This window comes from Nannospalax galili, unplaced genomic scaffold (genome assembly GCF_000622305.1).
Source record: "Nannospalax galili isolate Female #2095 unplaced genomic scaffold, S.galili_v1.0 scaffold218, whole genome shotgun sequence".
Classification (NCBI taxonomy): domain Eukaryota; kingdom Metazoa; phylum Chordata; class Mammalia; order Rodentia; family Spalacidae; genus Nannospalax; species Nannospalax galili.
In genome coordinates, this window is record NW_008343207.1 from 2,907,019 (window position 1) to 2,926,880 (window position 19,862).

Below are 19,862 nucleotides of genomic sequence, written 5' to 3' on the forward strand. Positions count from 1 at the left end.
ACACACACACACACACACACACACACACACACACACACACACACACACGAGACAAAGGCCTGCCCTCTCAGCCTGGCTTCCTTCCCTCACTTTCATGGCCTCTGGCCTCTGTTGACATCCTGGAGCCAAGGAATGACTGGAAGAGAGCTGGGCATAATTAACAGAAAGGTGGTATGAAGTCTATGAAGATTGAAAACTGACCAGTGGTTGCCAAAGACTGGAGGTGGGGAATATGGAGTAGCTTACAAGTTACAGAGTTTCCTTTTGGTGTGAAAAAGTCTGGAACTGGATGCTGCAGTTAAAAAATGTTTATGTTGGGGCTAGAGAGATGGCTCAGTGGTTAAGAATGCTTATTGCTTTTGTAGAGGACCCAGGTTTGGTTCCTAGCACCCACATGGAAGCTCACAATCATCTGTATCTCCAGTTCCAGGGAATCCAACACTCTTCTGGCCTCCAGGCACAAGGCACACAGGCAACGCACATACTTGCAGGCAAACATGCACATAAAATAAAATTTTTTAAAACTGTATATGCTAAATACCCCTGAATTGTTAACTGTAAAATGGCCAAAGTGGTAAATTTTGTGTTACATATATTTTACCATGAGAATGAGTAGATGGCTAAGGGAATAGGATGGCAGATGGCTGAGGGAGTAGATACATCTCTATAAAACACGAAAGAGTTGTCAGGTTTTTAAAAAATATTATTTTATTTTATGTGTATGCGTGTATTGCCTGCATGTAGGTAAATGCACCCGTGTTGTGCAATGCCCATGGAGGACAGAAGAGGCTGTCAGATCCCCTGGGACTGGAGTTACGGACATTTGTTAGCCACCATGTGGGTACTGGGATTTGAACCCGGGTCTTCTCGAAGAACAGTCAGTTCTTAACCACTGAGCCATCTCTCCAGCCTGAGTTGTCAGGTTTTTAGTGACAAGATTATAAGCCTTGTTTTTTAATTTGTTCCCTAAATGACATCTTAAACACTTTCTTCCTTTTTTTTTTTTTTTTTTGGTCTTTTTGAGACAGGGTCTCCCTGTAGCCTCAGCTGTCCTGGAACTCACTATGTAGACCAGGCTGGCCTTGAACTCACAGAGATCCACCTGCCTCTGCCTCCCGAGTGCTGAGATCAAAGGTGTGCGCCACCATGCCCAGCTAGAAGTTTTATTTTTAAAAAGCCCCCTCCACCATCTTCCTTTACTTCCTATGATACCCTCTGGGATTTTCTGTTTGTTTGCTGCTGCTGTTTTGGTGGTTTTATAATACAGGCTGGGCTCAGTCTCTCCACAGTCCTTTTACCTCAGCCTCTGTTACTGAGATTACAGGTGTATACCAGTAGACCAGGTTGTTTGTGCTTCGAGACAGAGTCTCACTACATAACTCAGGCTGGCCTCAGACTCTCAGTCCAGCCTCAGTCCTGTGCTGGGATTACAGGTGTGCCTTAATCATGCTCAACTTGTTTTTATTTGTTTAGTTTAATTCTCCTTATAGTCTACTAGATTGATGTCATGGTCCATGAGTGGAACATAACCTATACTTTAAAAAGCACTCCATTGCAGACAATGAGTGATCCTTGAAGATTTTGGAGATCTTTAAAATTTTTATTTATTTATTTATTATTTATTTATTCATTTATTTATTTATTATCAGTATTATTACTGTGCGTGTATATAATGAAGGCTGGGGTAAGGGAGCAGTGCATGTGCCATGACATGAATGTGGAGTTCAGAAGTCATCTTCGTGGAGTCATTTGTTTACTTTCATCTTTACATGAGTTCTGGGAATGGAACTCGTGTCATTAGGCTTCCTTGGCATGTGTTTTACCCACTGAGCCATCTTGCCTGCCCTATTGAGGTGTCTTTTTAGAAACTCAGCATTGCTGCTGTGGTTTCTGTAGGTGTCCTCAAAGATAGTTAGAGCCATGGGATCAGTTGTAAAGAGCCATTGTTCCTGTATCTGGGCCATGGAAAATGAAAATGAGGTGTGTGCCATTGTCTTCTAAAGCTGTATCCCGTATGTGGATGATGGAAAATAATCCAGAGCTGTGTACTTTTCTCCATTGAGTTGGGATTGGCATTTGGGGCCTAGGCACTTGGCTATTGGTTCTTTCAGTGACTGCACAGAGCTGTGTTTCCTCCATTGTGCAGGTTATGTGAAGTTACCGCCAGAGAAATTTGCCCCCAAGAAGCAGGGTGATGGTGGGAAGGACCTCCCCACAGAGGCGAAGAAGCTGCAGCTGAATTCTGCAGAAGAACTCTATGCCGAGATCCGGGACAAGAATTTCAATGCTGTGGGATCCGTGCTCAGCAAGAAGGCGAAAATCATCTCTGCAGCATTTGAGGTAAGACAAGCCTTGGGGCATCCTGCTATACTCGGTGTGCCAGATGGAATGCCTGCCAGAGGAGAGTAGAGCTCCCAGACCACATGGCAGTGTAGCACAGGCCTTCTTGAATGTTGTCCACTCATGACCTCTTTTTGCCTGAGATATTTTTATAGGACCTGCATATATAGGTATGTAGCATAGATATGCAAATCATAAGGGAATTTACTTTAAAAAAATTGTTTCATAGGCCGGGCGTGGTGGTGTACACCTTTAATCCCAGCACTTGGGAGCAGAGGCAGGTGGATCTTTGTGAGTTCAAGGCCAGCTGAATCTACATAGTGAGTTCAGGTCAGCTGGGACTACAGGGAGACCCTGTCTCAAAAAGACAAAAAAAAAAAAAAAAATTGTTTCATATAATTACACCATTTATTAAAGACAGGAACAAATTTGCATACCAATGAGGTACATACACTTTTTTTTTTCATGTGTTGCATGTATTGCCTGCATGTATGTGAATGCACCCATGTTGTGCAGTGCCGCAGAGGTCAGAAGAGGGCATCAGATTCCCCTGAAACTGGAGTTAAGGATGGTTTGTAGCCGCCATGTGGGTGCTGGGAATCGAACCCGGGTACTCTGCAAGAGCAGTCAGTGCTCTAAACTGCTGAGCCATCTCTCCAGCCCCCATATACTTACTTTTACATAAAGAATTAAATATTGGCTGAATATTTCATACTCAGGACATAGAGCATCTTCAGTGTTTAATTTCAGAGTCAGTGTTTTGATTTTGTAATTGTGAATGCTGAGACTTCTCCTTCCTTTTAGTGTGTAGTACAAAACTATAGGGGTATGTTTAGGACCATTTCAGAAATTGTTGGAAATTCTGTCCAAAACACGTGCACACATGTGCGTGAGAGTGTGTGTGTGTGTGTGTGTGTATGTGTGTATGCTAAAGGCCAGAGACCAACCTCAGGTGTTGTTCTCAGCAGGCTGACCAGTGAACTCCAAGGATCTACCTGTCTCTGCTTTTCCAGAACTGGGATTACAAATGCATGTCACTAGGCCAGCTTTTCACATGGGTTTTGGGGATTGGGTCCTCATACTTCCTCAACAGGCAGTTTACTTACTGAGCTATCTCCTCAGCCCCATTTAATGATCTTTGAAAGGAAACTGAAATAGCAATTTTGATTTTATTTACTTGTTTATTTAACTTACTTGGTGTTTTTGAAACAGGGTCTCATGCAGCCCAGGCAACCTTGCATTTGCTATGAAGCCAAGGGAGACCCTGTCTCAAAAAGACCAAAAAAAAAAAATAATAATAATAATAACACATGCAAACTTAGGCAGACCAAAACCCAGCACAGAACTGTGGTGAACAGCAAGCCCCAATTTTAGTCAAAGAATTATCGGCAGTTGATTACTGCTGAGTGAGGAAGTCTCCCCTTGAAGGGAGAGACTAGATAGGCTGACTAAACCCTGGTGGATGAACTTGCACTGAGGGACATCTCAAGACACTAACTTTACATAATAGGCCCTAATACAAAAATTCTAACACAATACAATCTAAAGATATACTCATTTGATACTTCATATACTAAAGGATGACAATGCTAAGTTTTCTCTAATTAAACCCTTATATTTCTTTAAGAGCAGAAATCTTTTATACAGTGAAAAGACTGATTCATCATATGCAGTAGCTTTGAATCTGACCTGAGCTGTGTGAACAGTGCTCATTACCTTGGGTGGTATGAGGGCATGCATCTGGCAGAGGCTATGTTGTGTGTTCAGTGCCAACACTACAGTGAGGTCATGTGATATAGCACAGGTGAGCGCTACCAGAACCATCAGAGTTAATTTCTGGACAACACATGCTCAGAAACTTTACTGTTACTAAACTTTTGCTGCCCATACATCCAGCTATGTGACCCCATATGGCTGTGACCTATAGTTTAAGAAACTTTCTTGCTCTCAGTGCCTACAAGTTCAAGCAGACTTGAAGTTTTCTTCGTTCTTTTCTCTGGCAGTGGGCATTGAACCCAGGGCCTTGCACATGCTAGACGGTACTGTAGCACTCAGCTCCATCACCAGCCAAGGTTTTCTTCTTTTTAAACTTTTTCTCAAGCCTATGACAAGCTGGGCTGTGTTAAACATTTATCCTTTCTTTTTTAAGGGGTTTGAGAGCACAGTGCTGTACTGTAAATAAACCATGCCCTGCAGTAGAATTTGGAATTCATGATGCACACTTGAGGTCTCAGAGGAGCCCTGAGTGTGTGATGAGTGATAATGAGATCCAAATCCCTAGAGCTTCCAGTCAGCGGTTTCATTTTCACCTTCTACCCCTCTTGCTGTTAACTGGTTTATTCTTGTTGGAAAGCTTTTTCTTGTGGGAATTCAGTAGACTTACAAAGTCTGATTATTTAGACTTTGGAGATAGAAGTTGATAAATTTTTGAAAACTAGATTTTTGTTGTTGGTTTTTTTATTTTGAAAATGAATTTTTCATTGAGTATGTTGTTCCAGATTTTATCTTGCGTAGGGAATATATTTGTGAATGGATTTTCCATATTTCTGAAAACAGTTTTGGTTAACATTATTAAACCATTCTTGTTACTAAGTAAGGTTCACTTTGCTCATGGGCTGGCCTCAGGATTAAGGTTCAACAGCCAGATAAGATTTGTTTTTGTTGCACAGAAAATTGTTTACTGTTTGGTTTTATTTTATGACATGAGGTCTCTAATAGCCAAGGATGACCTTGAACTTCTGATCCTCCTGTCTCTACTTCTCAAGTGCTGGGATTATATAAGTCTTTACCATCATGCCTAACTTAGAAACATTTCACTATTTATGGTCCCTTCTGCTGCGTTTAATTTTTATTACTCGTGTGTGTGTGTGTGTGTGTGTGATAGTGGAGATTGAACCCAAGGCCCACTCATGTTCTGTCAGTGCTGTACCACTACACCATGTCTTCAGCCCTTGTTTGGGGTTTTTTTGGGGGAGAGGGTTATTGTTGTTTTATTTGGGATGGGCAAGTCAGGGTCTCCCTGTAGCCCCAGCTGGCCTGGAATTCAATTTTAGACTTTGATCTCACAGAGATCCACCTGCCTCTGCCTCCTGAGTGCTGGGATTAAAGGCCTGTGCTACCACATGTGGTAGCACATGTGTTGTTTTATATATTTTTTTTTTGGTTTTTTTTTTTGTTTTTTTGTGGGGTTTTTTTTTTTTTTTTTTTTGAGACAGGGTCTCCCGGTAGCCCCAGCTGTCCTGGAACTCACTATGTAGATCAGGCTGGCCTCAAACTCACAAAGATCCACCTGCCTCTGCCTCCCAAGTGTTGGGATTAAAGGTGTGTGCCACCACGCCTGGCTTATATTTTGTTTTTTAAGAAATCATTCTTGTATGTATGTGTATATATAAATATATGTGTAGTATATATATGTTCACATATGTTTGCAATGTGTTCACCCAGGTATGCAGGAGCCAGCAGTCGGGTGTCTTGTTCCATCACTATCTGCCTTACTCCCTTGATATAGGGTGTCCCATTGAACCTGGAGCAATACTAGGGCCCATCAAGCCCTAGCAATCCTGTTTCCATCTCCCACAGTACTGGAATTAGAGTCACCCAACATTTTATATCAGTGCTGGGTATTTGAACCTGGGTCCTCATAGTATGTGCTCTTATAGGCTGTCCTTGAACTCTAAATCCTCCAGCCTCAGTCTCCCAAGTGCTGAGATTATATGTGTGCACCATCACACACAGCTCATCTTAGTTTTTTATTAAGTTTGTATTATATAGCTAACATTGTCCTCCATTAATACTCAGATGCCCATAAAATATATAGTGCATGAACCAGTATATTTGGAAAATTATAGGCATTTGCTCTCTAAAGAAGTGCTATGTGGAAAATATGCACTATGTTCTCTTTCAGTGGCCTTTATCTTTTATTTGTAGTTTTTATTATTTTTTAATATTTATTTTATGTGTATGAGTATATTGCCTGTGTATGTATGTAAGTGCACCCATGTTGTACAATGCCCGTGGAAGTCAGAAGAAGGCATCTGATCCCCTGGAACCGGAGTTATGGGTGGTTGTTAGCCTCTGTGTGGGTTCTGGGAATCAAACCTGGATCCTCTGCAAGAGCAGCTGGTGCTCTTAACCACTGAGCCATCTCTCTAGCCACTCATTTATTTATTTTATGTGTGTCGATGCATGTGCCATAGCACATGTGTGGAGGTCAGGGGACACCATGAGGGAATCAGTTTTCTCTTTCCACCGTGTGGATCCTGGGGATTGAACTCAGGTTGTCAGGTTTAGGAGCAGGCACCTTTACTTGCTGAGCCATCTCACCTTATCTTTTCTGCTGTTATGTATGATACTGGAGTTAGGGTTGATTTATATGTATTTTAGCTTGATTTATTTGTATTCTAGCTCTTCTTACTTGTTAATATAAATTAAACACCTTCTGACATACTCTACCTGATGGTACTGCTGTCTTAATCTATTCCAGGAGAGGCACAACGCTAAGACAGTGGGAGAGATTAAGCAGTTTGTTTCCCAGTTGCCCCACATGCAGGCAGCGAGGGGATCTCTTGCAAACCACACCTCAATTGCAGAGCTGATCAAAGATGTCACTAGTAAGTATCTTTTGCTGTGATTCTTCCATCTGGGACCAACCTTGCACTCAGTCTAATACCCAAGTCAGCAGTACCCTGATGCTTTCTTAGAAAGGTTAACTGTGTTTTTAAAATTTATTTTCTTGTTTTGGTTCTGGGAATCAAACAAGGACCTGTGTGTGCAAAGCAAGCACTCTACCACTGAGCTACCCTCAGCCCAGTCAGCTCCATTTTAATATCAGACATGCTTCTGACTATTAAGTGTGTTAATTTTTAGGGGTATTTTTGAGATAAGGTCTCATGTAGCACAGACTGGCTTTGAACTTGATATATAGCCAAAGCTGGTGTTGAACTACTGATCCTCCTGCCAGCACCTCTTAAATGCTGGGATTACAGGTGTGTGCCACCGTGCCTGACTTAGTGTATGGATATTGACAGTTAAGGATGATCCATTGTGATTAACTTAATTATTATTAATACTATGATAAAATATTTGGAATATGGATAAAAGTACACATCCAGAAGATTGTCCACATAATAATGTGAAGTAATTTTTTTCAGTCAATTTTTTTTTTCTTACTTGAAAGATTAATTAAAACAGTATGCTGTTCTGGGTTTTTGTTGGGGCTGTAGTTTTGGTTTTTCCCTTGAAATTTTTCTGCAGAGCTGGGAGTGGTACTGCATAAATATAATCCCAGAACTGGGAGGCTGAGGCAGGAAGATCGTCAGTTCAAGGACAGCTTGTGCTACATTGTGAGACTCTCAGACAAAAAAGAAAAGGGGTGGGGATGTAGTTCAGTTGGTGGAGTGCTTACCTAGCATGTATAAAGTTCTGGATTGTGATAGCACACCTTTAATCCCACCACTGGGGAGGTTGAGATCAGGAGGATCAGAGGTTCAGGTTTATCCCTAGCTAATAAGGAGTTCTAGGCCAGCCTGGTCTACATTAGACCTTGTCTCAAAAACAAACAGTGCCAATGAGATGACTCAGTGGGTAAACACTTGCCATGCAAGCCTGACTTCTGTCTATATATATATATATATATATATATATATATATATAAAGCCAGACTTGGTAGCTCATGCCTGTAATCCCAACACACTTGGGAGGCAGAAAGAAAAGGTTTGCCATGAATTCAAGGAGAGCCTGGGCTACACTGTGAGACTATATCTCACAAAAACTAAAAAGAGCCAGGCATGGTGGCACATGCCTTTAATCCCAGCGGAGTTCAAGGCCAGCTTGGTCTACATAGTAAATTCCAGGACAGCTGGGGCTACAGGGAGACCCTGTCTCAAAAAGACCAAAAAAAAAAAAAAAACCCACAAAACTAAAAAGAATGAAGACTTACTAAAGAATTGCTGTGAAGAACCTCACAAGTTATATATTAAACCCAAACACAAGTATGTTCAATTCAGGACTGTAAACTGAGGAAGAGTTTGTTCAGCACTGCATTTTCTGACATAGACTTTGAGTCTTAAGTAAATCACAGTGTTGGGAAATTAGTTCTTTCTCTGCATGTTACCCAAAGTGGAGATAAGTTGAAAGTAGGTTGGACCTGATGATAAAAGTTCTGTCTCTTGGGAAGTCAGCTCTTTTTGAAACTGGTTCTGTAATGTCCCAACCTTTGCATTTAAACCCTAAGGCTAGGAGAGGAGTACAGAGGTTGACAGTCTCTAAGAGAAACTTCAGAGTTCTAGGGTTTTCCATGTTGCTCAGAAGAGTCTTCAGGTGATGATTTAAATTTGTACCTGCTTTTCTTTTTTGCATGTCTTGGTTTTTTGTTTTTTTTTAATGTAGACCAGGCTGGCCTTGAACTCACAGAGATCCACCAGCCTCTGCCTCCCAAGTGCTGGGATTAAAGGCATGTGCCACCATACCCAGCTGCATGTCTTGTTTCTTAATCCGTCTTTATGCATAAAAGATACCACTCAAATAAATTAACATTTATTGAATTCTAAGTTGCAAATTTGCTAATTACATTTTAGCTTCTGAAGACTTCTTTGATAAATTAACAGTGGAACAGGAGTTTATGTCTGGAATAGACACTGATAAGGTATGTAGATAATATACCTCTTCTAATAAATAGTTGAAAGTTTGTCAAAGCTAAGATTAGAGCCAGATAGTCAGTAATCAATCCATTGTTTTGATTTCCATGCTTTGGCCATCTCTCTCTCTCTCTCTCTCTCTGTGTGTGTGTGTGTGTGGTGGGGATTGAATCCTAGCCTTGTGCATGCTAGGCAAGACTGCCACTGAGCTATATCCCCAGTCCAATACGTAAAATATTTAAGAACTGATGCAAAATATATGGCAGGGGAACACCATGATCAGGAAGATAGTTTTCCCAGGGCAAGGCTCATCCATTGCACTTGGTATGTGCTGACCCCTGCGATATCCCCAAATTTGGGAAACTCAACTGCATAATTTGTGTAGTGGGGGACTGTGTTTGTGCTCTCCCCTTAAAATGAAAAAAAAATTTTAAAGTTATGACATAAAAATTGCTCTAGGTAAGACACTTTTGGTGGCACATGGCAAGGTGAGACCTGGTTCCTGATAGCTAAGATTTTAAAAGACTGTCATAGATAAAATACATTTGTTGTTTGGGATATCCTGATAGCTAAGATTTTAAAAGACTATCATAGATAAAATACATTTGTTGTTTGGGATAGAGACGTAGGTCAGTGGTAGTAGAGTACCTGTCTAGCATGTGTCAGACCCAGTACCACTAACAAACAAATAATAATAGCCAGGCATGGTGGCACACACTTGTAATCCTAGCACTTGGGAGATGGAAGTATTTGAGGCTGACTTTGGCTGCATAGTAAGTTTGAGGCCAACCGGGGTTATATAAGATCCTTTTTTTTTTTTCTTTTAATTAAAAAAAAAAATTTATTATTTTTATTTTATGTATATGAGTGTATTGCCTGCATGTATGTCAGTGCACCTGTGTCGTGCAATGCCGCGGAGGTCAGAAGAGGGCTTCGGATTCCCCTGGAACTGGAGTTAAGGAGGGTTGGTAGCCGGCATGTGGGTGCTGGGAATTGAACTGGGGTCCTCTGCAAGGGCAGTCAGTGCTCTTAACTGCTGAGCCATCTCTCCAGCCCCTCTTTTGATTTTTTATGTGTATGTATGTATTGCCCGCATGTAGGTAAGTGCACCTGTGTCATGAAATGCCTGTGGAGGACAGAAGAGGCTGTTGGATCCCCTGGAACTGGAGTTACGGACAATTGTTAGCTGCCATGTGGATGCTGGGATTTGAACCCGGGTCATCTGCAAGGATAGCCAGTGTTCTTAACCACTGAGCCATCTCTCCTGCCCCAAGATCCTATTTTTTATAAAAAGACAAACAAAAACAAAGGAACCAGGATACTTGCTTTTTGAACTTGTTATTTAACTTCTTAAAATACTCCCATCACTTTATCCTAGATAAATTGCTGGAAGTTTCAAGACAGAGAAAGTCATAAGCCCCAAACATTTGACATCCTCTGAGCTGGTTGTTCACAGAAATAGATGGGTCCAGGCAGGTTTTTTGATTGCCTGATGATGTCCTCACTACCTTCTGCTCCTGGGTTGCTAACTGGTGTGTTTGTGTGATGGCCATCAGTTATGAAGAGTAGATTAGGGGAGCTACCTTACACAGGTGTTAGAGAATGAGGAATAATAGTAACATCAGATTATTTAAGTCCTTAAATTAGATAGTATGTATGTATATTTCATTTCTAGGTCAACAATTACATCGAGGACTGTATTGCCCAAAAGCATCCGCTGATCAAGGTGTTAAGACTAGCTTGCCTCCAGTCTGTGTGCAACAGTGGGCTCAAGCAAAAGGTTTTGGATTATTACAAAAGAGAAATCCTCCAGGTAGTATATTTAAAATTTTTAATTTGTCAAGGGGGGAAGGCATCTTTTAAAAATATAGTCCAGCCAGGAGTGGTGGTGCACGCCTTTAATCCCAGCACTCAGGAGGCAGAGGCAGGCAGATCTCTGTGAGTTCAAGGCCAGCCTGGTCTACATAGCGAGTTCCAGGACAGCTGGGGCTACAGGGAGACCCTGTCTCAAAAAGACCAATATATATATATATACAGTACATTGTTGTCACTATCTTTTAAAGTTTTTTATTTTTATTTATTTATTTATTTTTTTGTCTTTTTTGAGATAGGGTCTCCCTGTAGCCCCAGCTGACCTGAACTCACTATGTAGACCAGGCTGGCCTTGAACACACAGAGATCTGCCTGTTTCTGCATGCCCAGCCCTTGCTTTAATTTTTTTTTTTTTTTTTTGGTCTTTTTGAGACAGGGTCTCCCTGTAGCCCCAGCTGTCCTGGAACTCGCTATGTAGACCAGGCTGGCCTTGAACTCACAGAGATCTACCTGCCTCTGCCTCCCGAGTGCTGGGATTAAAGGTGTGCGCCACCACGCCCAGCCTGCTTTATTTTTTAAAATCACTATTTTTTTTTTAATGTGTATGAGTGTATTGCCCACATGCATGTGAGTGCACCCGTGTTGTGCAATGCTGTGGCAATCAGAAGAGGGCTTCGGATTCCCCTCTAACTGGAGTTAAGGACAGTTCATAGCTGCCATGTGGGTGCTGGGAATAGAACCCAGGTCCTCTGCAAGAGCAGTCAGTGCTCTTAACTGCTGAGCCATTTCTCCAGCCCCCATCACTATCTTTTTAACTAAATATTTAAAATCATGTTTGTTTATTTATTTACTTATTTATTTGCCTATGTATGTCTGTGTTTGAGCACATGTGCCATAATGCATGTGTGAATGTCAGAGGACAACTTGCAGAAGTTTGTTCTCTCCTTCCACCACATGGATCCTGATATGAAACTCATGTCATTAGGCTTGGCAGCAAGCACTTTTACTTGTTAAGCCATCTTACCAACACCTCTTTTTAATTTTTAAAAAAAATTTAATTTTTATTTATTTACCTAGGGTTTTGTTTTGAGATAGGATCTCCCTATAGCCCCAGCTGACCTAGAACCCCCTATGTAGACCAGGCTGGCCTCGATCTCACTGAGATCTGCCTGCCTGTGCTCCCGAGTACTTGGACTAAAGGCATTTAAATTTTTATTTATGTGTATGTGTGTTTATGCCATGTGTGTGCAAGTGTTCAAGGAAGCCAGATGAGGGTGTCAAATCCCCTGGAGTTGTAGTTACAGATGGTTGTGAGTTGCCTGATGTAGGTGCTAAGAACCCAACTCAGGTCATCTGGAAGAGCTGAGAGCACTCTTAACTGCTGAGCCATCTCTTCAGCCCCTCTTTGTTTAATTTTTTAACACCTAGAGGAATGGTTCTATCATTGTTTTTATTGTATTTGTGTAATAAAAATAATATAAATAATAACACTGTATTAGAAGAGCTTAAAAATGTTTATGTGTGTATTTAATCTCACAGTAGCCTTCTAAGTTAGATTCTGTTATCCCAATTTTATGGGTGGAAAAAAATCGAGACTTAGAATAGTTTTAGCTCACCCAAGGTCACTTGGCTAGTGTGTGGCAGAGCCAGTGCCAAAACCTAGGCAACTTGGGACTACTACTCATGTTTTTAACAAGACAGGAGGAACTAAGTGCAAATTCTGATAATTCCTTAATGACTTAAGCCTGCTAAACTTTATAAGAGAAAGCCCACTGCTGTTATAAAGAACAGTTCTCTCCTTTGAAATGTCTCAGACAGTGTTTACTCCTATTATCATGCACTGCTCAATATATTGGTAGCTTTTTGTTTTGTTTTATTTTCATCCTTTCTGAGTTACACAAATGACATGTATTCTCATAAGAGTCCAGTAATGGAGAAGTGTATGGAGTAAACTGTGGATGTCTTCCACACTGGCCACTGCCCTTTTTCTCCTCAGATGTGCCCAGGCCAACAGTTTGGTTTGCTTCCTTCCAGACTCCCATGTATTCTCTGCATGCATATAAAGAATGTTCATGTATACAGATATCAGAGTCACCGTGTGCTTCAAGGCCAGTGTGGTTGGATCCACTGATGTCTCTATACTCACTGGACCTTGGGCAAAATATATAACATTTCTATCAAATGGATGTGATAATTGCTACCTCATATGATATAGGGTAATTAAGTTAATGAATGTAAAGTGCTTAGACCAGAGCTCTGAGTAGCTCATAAAAAGCATTATACAAGTATTAGCTATTACTTGTATCTTTTTTAATTTAAAAAATTTTTTATTTTATGGGGGCATCTTTTTGAGACAGGGTCTCTCTGTAGCCCCAGCTGGCCTGGAACTTGCTTTGTAGACCAGGCTGTTGTGGAATTCACAGCTATACTTTTTTTAAAAAACAGAAATAAAATTCTGCTAGGCACAATATTTTATTATTAATATTTTTTTTGTCCTTAAGTGTGTGTCCAGAGGGGCCTGGAGAGATCGGTTAAGAGCCCTGACTGTTCTTGCTTCTGCAAGACTTAGGTTTGAATCCCAGTACCCATGTAGTGGCTAACAACCATCCATAACTCTAGTTCCAGGGGACCCAACGGCCTCTTCTGTCCTCCATGGGCACTGCACAACACGGGTGTACTTACATACATGCAGGCATAACACTCATACAAATAAAAATCAATTTTTAGAAATTTGAAAAGGGCTGAGCAGGACCGAGCAGCATGGGTGGTGGCCAGGGAGGCAAATCCAGGACAATGTCTGGGGAGCTACCACTCAATATTAACATCAGGGAGCTTCGATGGGATCAAAGCACTGTTGTTGGCCGAGCCAATCACTTTTTCACTGTGACAGACCCCAGGAACATTCTGTTAACAAATGAACAACTAGAGAGTGCAAGAAAAATAGTGCATGATTACAGAAGCCTTTGAGAGGGAGCCGACACTGATTCTAACCACTCTAACAGCCATCAAAATACCTGAAAGCAAATCCTGAATCCATCACTCTAGAGTCCTGCCTCAGAAGACAAGAAAAATGAGGAGGAACTCAATAGAGGGATGCTTTTGGAAGCCCTTGTCAAGAAATTCCAATGGACTCTCATAGGAACATTTGAAAATCGCTCTGTTCTTTTTTCTAGGACCCACCCCGTCTAGAACTTGTAATGCTAATTACTCTTGCCTTCTCCTTCACATCTATTCATGATTCAAGGACTTTCTTTTCCCCTTAGAGATCAGAGTTATGCAATTTGGAAGTCTTTAGATAGACCCACTTAAGGGGTACTCCAATTGCCTCACTCTGAGTCCCTGTTCAGCATGGAAGAAGCCAGAGTGGTCAGCGTCCCTATTCCCTACTGGCAATTTCAGTAACCTCTTCAGAGGATGGTGTGATAAGAATAGGAGGTAGGAACTGGCTAGGCAGTTAGGGTAAAAAGACCCCAAATAAAAGCAGCCAGTTTCTTGGCTATAAGTCAAAATGTTCTTGGGCTTCTTAGCAACATACTCTTTTCAAAGGCCAAAAATGTGGGAAGTATTTGGGAGCTTTTATCTAATCCTTTAAAGATTTTAGGGTTACCTCTTCAGAGGGGGGAATGTTAGAGTAGCCAAAAACTGCATAAAAATAAATAAATCAAAAAAGAAGAAAGAGTTAAAAAAAAAAACAACTTATGAAAACACATAGAAAAGGGCGTGCTTCCCCTCAGTGGGCACCCTGCTACTATATAGACAAATAATAAGTGTATATTAAAAGAAAACCACTGTCCGTCTCACAAATTAAGGCAAAAATCCAAAGTTAACGTACTGTCATATCACATCCAACTTTGTGTTACAGAATAAACTAGAAGAATGTATCCCAAGAATGAAAATGTGATGATGTAATTTGAAGACACTTATTAGTATAATTTATCACATTGGTCTATCAAAGTAGAGAGGCACAAGTGGACAGGTACTCCAAAAAACATCAACTCATAGACTGTTTCTTATAAAATAACTAATTAGCTAAGGATATGGAACACTTCTTTAAGATGATAAGGAATATATATCCCAAGCATTTATAAAGGAAAACAATATCGTAACATTTTGGTAATTCTATAAATTTCATATTTTTCAATCATGGCTTTTTTTATTTGTCTTTTTGAGACAGGGTCTCACTGTAGGCCCAGCTGACCTGAACTCACTATGTAGACCAGGCTGGCCTTGAACTCACAACGAATCTGCCTGCCTCTACCTCTGAGTGCTAGGATTAAAGGCATGCGCCACCATGCTCAGCTAATCATGGCTTTTTATTTAACAAGTTTCTGAAGCATAAATTAAATTATTTAAAAAAAATTTTTTAAAGGAAGGAATATGTCCAGAGGCCTGGCGTGCTGGTACACACCTTTAATCCTAGCACTCAGAAGGTAGAGGCAAGTAGATCTCTGTGAGGTCAGTTCAGGCCATCTGGGCTACAGGGAAACCCTATCTGAAACCCTCTCATTCTCCTACCCCCCAAAAAAACACCACCACCAAAAAAGAATATCTAGAGATTTTATCAGGATGTGTAGATAAGCCTCATCCTTTCTGATATATAGATATAAGTTCTTTTTTTTCTGGAGACAGAGTCTCTTTGTAGTCCCAGCTGCCCTGGAACTCACCATGTAGACCAGAGTGGACTTGAACCCACAGTGATCTACCTGCCTCTGCCTCCCAAGTGCCAAGTGCTGGGACTAAAGGCGTGTGCCACCATGCCCAGTTAGATAAAAATTCTTTAATGCTCACTTAGGTTGGGCCATCCTAAATCACACTTTGAAACAAAGACTGGATTAATAGCCTGGGTAAATAATTTTAGCACTGGTCTCACCGAATTGCCCTGGCTCTGCCCTGTGTCCTGGGCTCACTCATCTACACTCAGTACTTGACCTTGATATCCTGCCCTGAGGTACACACCAAATTGATTTGTTTGAAGTGCTCTTTTTTGAAATTTGCAGAAGCGCTTTTCCTGATTTAACATCAAGGCCAAATGACTCCTCTTGCAGACTTATGGCTATGAGCACATACTGACCTTGAACAATCTAGAGAAGGCGGGTCTGCTAAAGGCGCAGACAGGGGGCAGAAACAATTACCCAACAATTCGGAAAACACTACGCCTCTGGATGGATGATGTTAATGAACAGGTAAGATGCAGTCCTCTACTCTGAGTAGTCATCTACATATCTCCTTTGTTTGTTGATTTTTTTTTTAATCCCCATTTGTTTGTTTTTGTTTTGTGTGTGTGTGTGTGTGTGTGTGTGTGTGTGTGTGTGTTCTCAGACAGCTTGCAGGAATTGGTTTTCTCCTTCTACCTTGTGAGTTCCAGAGATTGCATGTGCCCTTACCTGCCAAATTAACTCAGTGGCCCTTCTTAGCCTTCTAAAAATACTGACTGGAGAGATGGCTCAGTGGTTAAGAACACTGGCTGTCCTTGCAGAAGACCTGGGTTCAAATCCCAGCACCCACATGGCAGCTAACAGCTGTCCATTAACTCCAGTTCCAGGGAATCTGACAGCCTGTGTCCTCCAAGGGCATTGCATGACATGGGTATACTTACCTACATGCAGGCAATACATGCATACACATAAAATAAAAATAAAATATTTAAAAAATACTTTAGCTAGGCATGGTGGCACATGCCTTTAATCCCAGCCAGCACTCAGGAGGCAGAGGCAGGCAGATCTCTGTGAGTTCAAGGCCAACCTGGTCTACATAGTGAGTTCCAGGACAGCTGGGGCTACAGGCAGACCCTGTCTCAAAAAGACCAAAAGAAAAAAAAAAATCTTTTCTAGTGTTTCTAAAAAATAAAAAAAAAAGATACATTTACATTTGTGTATTGTATCCATCCAGATCTCAGGAGGAAACAAAATGTCAAACTGGATGGTTTGAGGAGAGAGTAATAAAAATGTGAGCAGAGTAGACTAGCAAGAGGTGGTACAGTAGGGAGCCCTTACCAGCTGTCTTAGTTTCTTTTTTCTGTTGCCATGATAAAATACCCTGACAAAAGCAGCTTAAGAAAGGGTTTATTTTATAGCCAAGCATGGTGGTGCACACCTTTAATCCCAGCACTCGGGAGGCAGAGGCAGGTGGATCTCTGTGAGTTCAAGGCCAGCCTGGTCTACATAGTGAGTTCCAGAACAGCTGGGGCTACAGGGAGACCCTGTCTCAAAAAGACAGAAAAAAAAAAAAAGGTTTATTTTAGTGCACAGTTCCAAGTTACAGTCCACCATAGTAGGGAAGTCACAGCAGCAAGAATTTGAGAGAGGGTCACACCACATCTATAATCAGGAACAGAGAACAGTGAATGCATGTATGCATACTTATGCTAAGGGCCTTGCTCTTACTTAGTGAGGATCCCCTGCCTAGGGAATGGTGCCACCCACAGTGGGCTGGTCTTCCCATCTCAGTTAATGTGATCAAAATAATCCACAGCCATGCACATAAATTCATCTAGATTCTAGATTTCAGCAGGTTGACAACACTAAGCATCATATCAGCTGAGGCCTGAAAGACAAAGAATAGGAGTTGTAAGAGAAACTTCACATGGAAACTAGATAGAACTGTGTGACTGAGGGCTTCTGGTTGAGGGATACATCTGGCTTCCCTCCAACAGTGTCACAGACAGCGCAGGACAATAAAAGCCCAGCTATGTGCTGCTGTCCATTCTCAAGTCCATGGCACTTTCCATTGCACAAATCCAAGCAGAAGGCATGAGAAAGTTGTTACAGTACCTATAGGTTTGTGGGCTTGTACAAAGCCTGGGGGAGATGTATGGGGACTGTCAGGAAGAGTAGTTCACAGAAAGCATCCAACATGTGTGAACAAGTCCACCTCAAAAAAATAAGGCAATGCCGGGCGTGGTGACGCACGCCTTTAACCCCAGCACTTGGGAGGCAGAGGCAGGTGGATCTTTGTGAGTTTGAGGCCAGCCTGGTCTACATAGTGAGTTCCAGGACAGCTGGGCCTACAGAGAGACCCTGTCTCAAAAAGACCAAAAAATAATAATAATAAGGCAAGCAGTTTCCTTCCACAACTTCCCTGTCCCTCATAGAGGCAAGTACTGTGGACGGGTTTCAATCTAGCCTTCCTGAAAGATTCTAGGCACATATAAACATTTCTACACAAATGGTGCATAGTCTGTGCTATTGGTCTCCAAAGCAGGATCACTTGGCTTTATGTTTATCATTTATTTTAATGCTGCTAAATTTTTATGTTTTATCAGCTTCTTTGCATTGTTCTGACCTTCCCTCAAATCCACCTATTACCTAACAAGGGTTATTTTATATATGTATATATTGTTTATTTATTTTTTTTATGTGTATGAATATATTGCCTACATGTATTTCGGTGCACCCATGTCATGCCCACGGAGGTCAGAAGAGGGCATCAGATCTCCTAGAAGTGGAGTTACAGATGTTTGTTAGCCATCATGTGGGTGCTGGAATCCAACCTGGGTCCTCTGCAAGAGCAGCCAATGCTCTTAACTGCTGAGCTATCCCTCCAGCCCCTAAAAAGGGTTTTTTTTTTTTTTGGTCTTTTTGAGGCAGTGTCTCCCTGTAGTCCCAGCTGGCCTGGAACTCACTATGTAGACTGGGCTGGCCTTGAACTCACAGAGATCCACCTGCCTCTGCCTCCTGAGTGCTGGGATTAAAGGCGTGCGCCACCACGCACAGCTATAAGGATTCTTAAGAGCCTTCTAGAAGCTATCCCATTCTAATTCTTTTTAATTGCTACATAGTAAAGTTTTGTTTGTTTTGTTTATTGGTAATAGAAATTAAGCCCAGGCCTTACGCATGGTAAGCGTGCACTTTAACATTTAGCTATACCCAGTCCTTTTCTGTGTATTTTTGAGACAGATAGGTTGACCCAGGCTGGCCTTTAAACTCACTATATAGTCAAGTGACCTTGAACTCCTGATCCTCCCACCTCAGTCTTCCAAGTGCTAGGCTCATAGGCATGCCTGGTTACCCAATTGTTTTTTGTTTGAAAGGTGTGTGTATTTGTGTGTGTTTGAGGCAGTGTCTCCCTATAGCCCTAACTGGTCTAGAACTTATTATGTAGACCAGGCTGGCCTCCATCTCACAGAAATTTGCCTGTCTCTGCCTCCCTAGTCCTGGGATTAAAGGTGTGAGCCATCACACCAAGATTACACTGTGGTTTTAAGGTTATATCTTACTTTGTGGTTGTTCCTAGGCTTTTGCTATCAGTCAGTCTGTAGTTTGGATGTTTCGTCCATGAGTACCTCTGTAGGATAGGAGCCTAAAGCAAAAGTCTAGTTTCAAAGGTTATTACACGTTATTCAGCTAAAAAGCGCCAAGGTACCCTCTAAGAAGATGAAGAAGTGAACTTGATTGTAGGTGGTACACACCTGTAATCCCAGCATTCAGGAGATGAACTCTAGATGCTAAGCATAGAGCCCATATGAGGTGGACTGGAGCGTTACCTAGCTAGGCAAGGGGTATTTTGAGTTTCTGCATCCAAATCAAGTAACTTCAGTTACTGAAAGATAACAGGTGGCTCTTTTTTTCTTTATTAAACAGAATCCCACAGACATATCCTATGTATATAGTGGCTACGCCCCACTGAGCGTGCGACTGGCTCAGCTACTTTCCCGGCCCGGCTGGCGGAGTATTGAGGAGGTTCTCCGCATTCTCCCAGGGCCCCACTTTGAAGAACGGCAGCCACTGCCCACGGGGCTACAAAAGAAACGTAAGTCTCCCTCCAGTGTCCATCAACAGTTAATAGCTGCTAATGTGGCTTCCATGTACACACTTGCTTTGTAAAGGACATTTGTAAAGTTAAGTGTCAGACCCAAGCATCACTCCTTTGTTCGTTCTAATATTCTCACTGGGGCTGTGCTGTTCCTCCAGGAGTGGCAGCATTCAGCTCTGCATTGAGACTCCCAGACAGCAGTGCTGAGATCAAAATCAATGTTGGGGAGTTTTGTGTGAACTGCCTGTTCCAAGATACATTTGACCTTTTTATTCTTATAAACGGGGAAAAATTTTAAGGGGTTAGAGAGGCATCAATAGTAAA

The 19,862-nt window shown here is 41.7% G+C and overlaps 1 protein-coding gene and 1 non-coding gene across 2 annotated transcripts in view; both read left to right on the forward strand.

The window, feature by feature from the left end:
- Positions 1 to 19,862, forward strand: part of Vps33a (VPS33A core subunit of CORVET and HOPS complexes) — a 33,542-nt gene that overhangs the window by 11,269 nt on the left and 2,411 nt on the right. Inside the window, exons 7-12 of the mRNA XM_008839332.3 lie at positions 2,147 to 2,340; positions 6,824 to 6,950; positions 8,916 to 8,983; positions 10,651 to 10,788; positions 15,833 to 15,970; positions 19,367 to 19,535. Of these exons, the coding sequence (XP_008837554.1) occupies positions 2,147 to 2,340; positions 6,824 to 6,950; positions 8,916 to 8,983; positions 10,651 to 10,788; positions 15,833 to 15,970; positions 19,367 to 19,535 (834 nt within the window). The remainder of the gene's footprint in view (positions 1 to 2,146; positions 2,341 to 6,823; positions 6,951 to 8,915; positions 8,984 to 10,650; positions 10,789 to 15,832; positions 15,971 to 19,366; positions 19,536 to 19,862) is intronic.
- On the forward strand, positions 9,227 to 9,388 carry LOC115071410. Its single transcript, XR_003850496.1, has one exon. It is a non-coding gene; the product is annotated as a U1 spliceosomal RNA (small nuclear RNA).